Raw genomic sequence first — 2,749 nt, 5'->3', positions numbered from 1 at the left:
GATAGAGAGAAAAGAATATTGAGAAATTAGAACATTTCTGAAGAAATTTAAATGGGGCCTGCCAAAGTGTGCCCGTCTAATGCTACAAATTAGCATCAATGCTAAAGTAAGCTGCAATGTACTCAATAGCATGTGGAGAGTCACAAACATGTTGAGTAACATGGACTTACTCCATTCTGTTTGTTAAAATTAGTGTACAAGTTAAAATGAGCCAAATTGCTAACATTAGCCTAAACTCTGTCGCTAGCATGTTGTTTTACATTTTCTTCCTCCATTCAGTATACTAAGTGTGACTAATAAATAAGAAAAATAGATAAAAGCTATTTTTAGGGAAAAGGCTAATGCTAATGGGGAGCAGTGAAATGCTAATGTTTGTGCAGTGTATTAACCGACAAAAGAAATGTAACTTCTATCATGAATATAGATTAGCCAAAAACCCTATAAATTACAATGAAATACTGCTACTTCCGCTAGTCACCAGAAGTAAGACCCATAATCGTTTCCCCAGTAAGCCTCCCAGGAGTAAGGTGGATAGAATGTTCAGTTCCAATGGTATCAATGACATCAGCAGTGATGTCATCACTCTATGATATCACAAGGGAATCGCTCTCTTGAATGTGGCTCGCAGACAGAGTTTTCTCTGACCTGTTCCACAGTTCAATCGCGGCAGATCACTCTTCAGAGCACGTTCGACGTTCAGAGAAGCAAGAAGTTACTAGACTATAGACATGAAGCAACAACAGATTGTTTGCAAACATGAAGCTTTTCCAGCTAAGCTTTCATGGGTCGACATGGTAGACCTCAACATCCAAGTCGACTACGACGCTGTCATTTTCCCTGTTGAAGATGACAGCATCAGCCCCATTGAGCCGGAAGATCAATCAAAGATCCAGGGGGAATCAAGTCCTTCCGGCGACTTTGAGAGACCAAGATCATCGGAAGTCGAGCAGAAAACAGCACCCTCTGCTGGCTTCAAGATTACCCCCTCAGTGGAAGACGTGGAAGAGACAAACCAACACGTCAAAGATCTGACAAAGCAGGTAGACGATCTTAAAACAGAGTTGCAGACAAAGAATTTTGAACTCCATGAGGAAAGAGACAGAAGGGTTGCATTACAGGCTGAAGTCAAATCCCAGCAGGAGGAGATTCGAAGGCTGCAAACAATGTTGGAAAAAGAACGTCACCTGCAAGTCAAACGTGAACAGGTTTCTTGCTCTTCCAAAGTCACAGTTGACAAGAGTGTTCTTCAACAGCTGGAGTACTTCAAGCGAGAGGCTGCAAAATACGCCTCCCGCAATAAAGGTCTGATTGAAGTAATGGTTGAAGAATACCGAGTGAGACTTAAATATGAGGAGCAGCTCAAAAGTCACTCTGAGCAGGCTTCCAAATTTAAGGCTCAGGAGGAAATGGTGAAAGCTCTGCAGGGTCAGGTTGCAGACCTGAAGGTGGAGTTAAAACTTGCTCTAGAAAACAACCATCCTAGAGTCTCCACCCAACCAGAGGTCCCCCTGCAAAGAGAAGGCTCCCTACAAACAGAGGAGACCAAGGATAGACAGACCTCCAATCAACCAGGGAGGTCTGAAGAAAGACAGACCTTGAATCAACCAGAGAGGTCTGAAGAAAGACAGACCTTGAATCAACCAGGGAGGTCTGAGGAAAGACGGACCTCCAATCAACCAGGGAGGTCCGAGGAACGACAGACCTCCAATCAACCAGGGAGGTCTGAAGAAAGACAGACCTTGAATCAACGAGGGGTCTCCATGCATAGCCTGGCTCAGCCTTTGCGCCAACCCACACTCAGGTTGCAAACAGAGGAGTCCACGCAAAGCCAAACCTCCACACAAACATGGAGGTCCGAGGAAAGACAGACATCCATGCGATCAACCTCCACTGGTTGCATGGAGGGTCTTCATGTTGGCGTTGGCACAAAGGCCAAGCTAAGCCCGGCTCGGCCTTTACACCGACCCACACCCAGGTGGCACTAACCTAGGTCACTATCCAAGCCCAGGTTTTGCCAACACTAGGCATTATGAAAATAGGTATGTTAGATGATATTCATCCATGGATGAATAGATGAATATTTGTTTAACAGTTGACAATAGAATACGAAACAGAGAATTTGTGAAAATTCATTTGGCTCTGCTACTGTGCAGAAACAATCAATCAGAACCAAAAGGGAAACTTTTGGTTCTGATTGGTTTCTAATGTGTTGAATGTGTCTCAGCACATTCAACACATTAGACTACTAGTGTACTGCAGCTATGCAATTGGCAGAAAAACAACCTAACATTATATCATCATTATTTATAGAATGATTTAGAAAACAAAATGCTACATAGGCTTGTCAAAACTATTTTGACCCATATTAGGACTTAGCATTGATTTCCCTTCATTTTAGTAGCTGCGATTTTGCCTAACCCAGACATTTTCCCTAACTCAAACCAATACTAGTCTATTCCTAACATTAACTAAACCTTAATTCACATCTTACTTCTAAACATTACCCCTGACCCAAAGCAATGAATCCATCATATTAGGACAAGTCTTTGGTCCTAATATGGTGGACCTAATATGACACTGGACATATAATGGTGCGTTCACACCAAACACATTTTGACCATCAGGCGCATCTGGTTTACATTCAAATTCTATGTGGAGGCGCGTCGAGGGCCGTTGCGGCGCTCTTCGAGCGTCTAGCGCGGCGCCATTTGAACCGTTTGGAGCGTTTGACACATCCAGCACATCCAAT

The 2,749-nt window shown here is 43.4% G+C and overlaps 1 protein-coding gene across 1 annotated transcript; it reads left to right on the top strand.

Annotated features, from left to right (window-relative positions):
• The first annotated feature begins 791 nt into the window (after positions 1 to 791).
• Positions 792 to 2,011, top strand: LOC106941630 (coiled-coil domain-containing protein 157-like). Its single transcript, XM_015024704.1, has 2 exons — positions 792 to 1,630; positions 1,703 to 2,011. Exons 1-2 carry the CDS (start codon positions 792 to 794, stop codon positions 1,983 to 1,985), a joined length of 1,122 nt encoding a protein of 373 aa, XP_014880190.1. The 3' UTR covers positions 1,986 to 2,011.
• Positions 2,012 to 2,749: the final 738 nt, after the last annotated feature.

The sequence above is a fragment of the Poecilia latipinna genome, unplaced genomic scaffold, assembly GCF_001443285.1.
Source record: "Poecilia latipinna isolate Pla-1442-1.1 unplaced genomic scaffold, P_latipinna-1.0 Scaffold3774, whole genome shotgun sequence".
Classification (NCBI taxonomy): domain Eukaryota; kingdom Metazoa; phylum Chordata; class Actinopteri; order Cyprinodontiformes; family Poeciliidae; genus Poecilia; species Poecilia latipinna.
This window is presented reverse-complemented; position numbering and strand designations above follow the sequence as displayed.

Excerpts from the sequence above, each read along its gene's own strand:
- LOC106941630 (XM_015024704.1), top strand. The coding sequence starts at position 792 with ATGGTAGACCTCAACATCCAAGTCGACTACGACGCTGTCATTTTCCCT. Across the intron at positions 1,631-1,702 it reads AGGTCTGAAGAAAGACAGAC|CTCCAATCAACCAGGGAGGT; the intron begins CTTGAATCAACC and ends GGAACGACAGAC.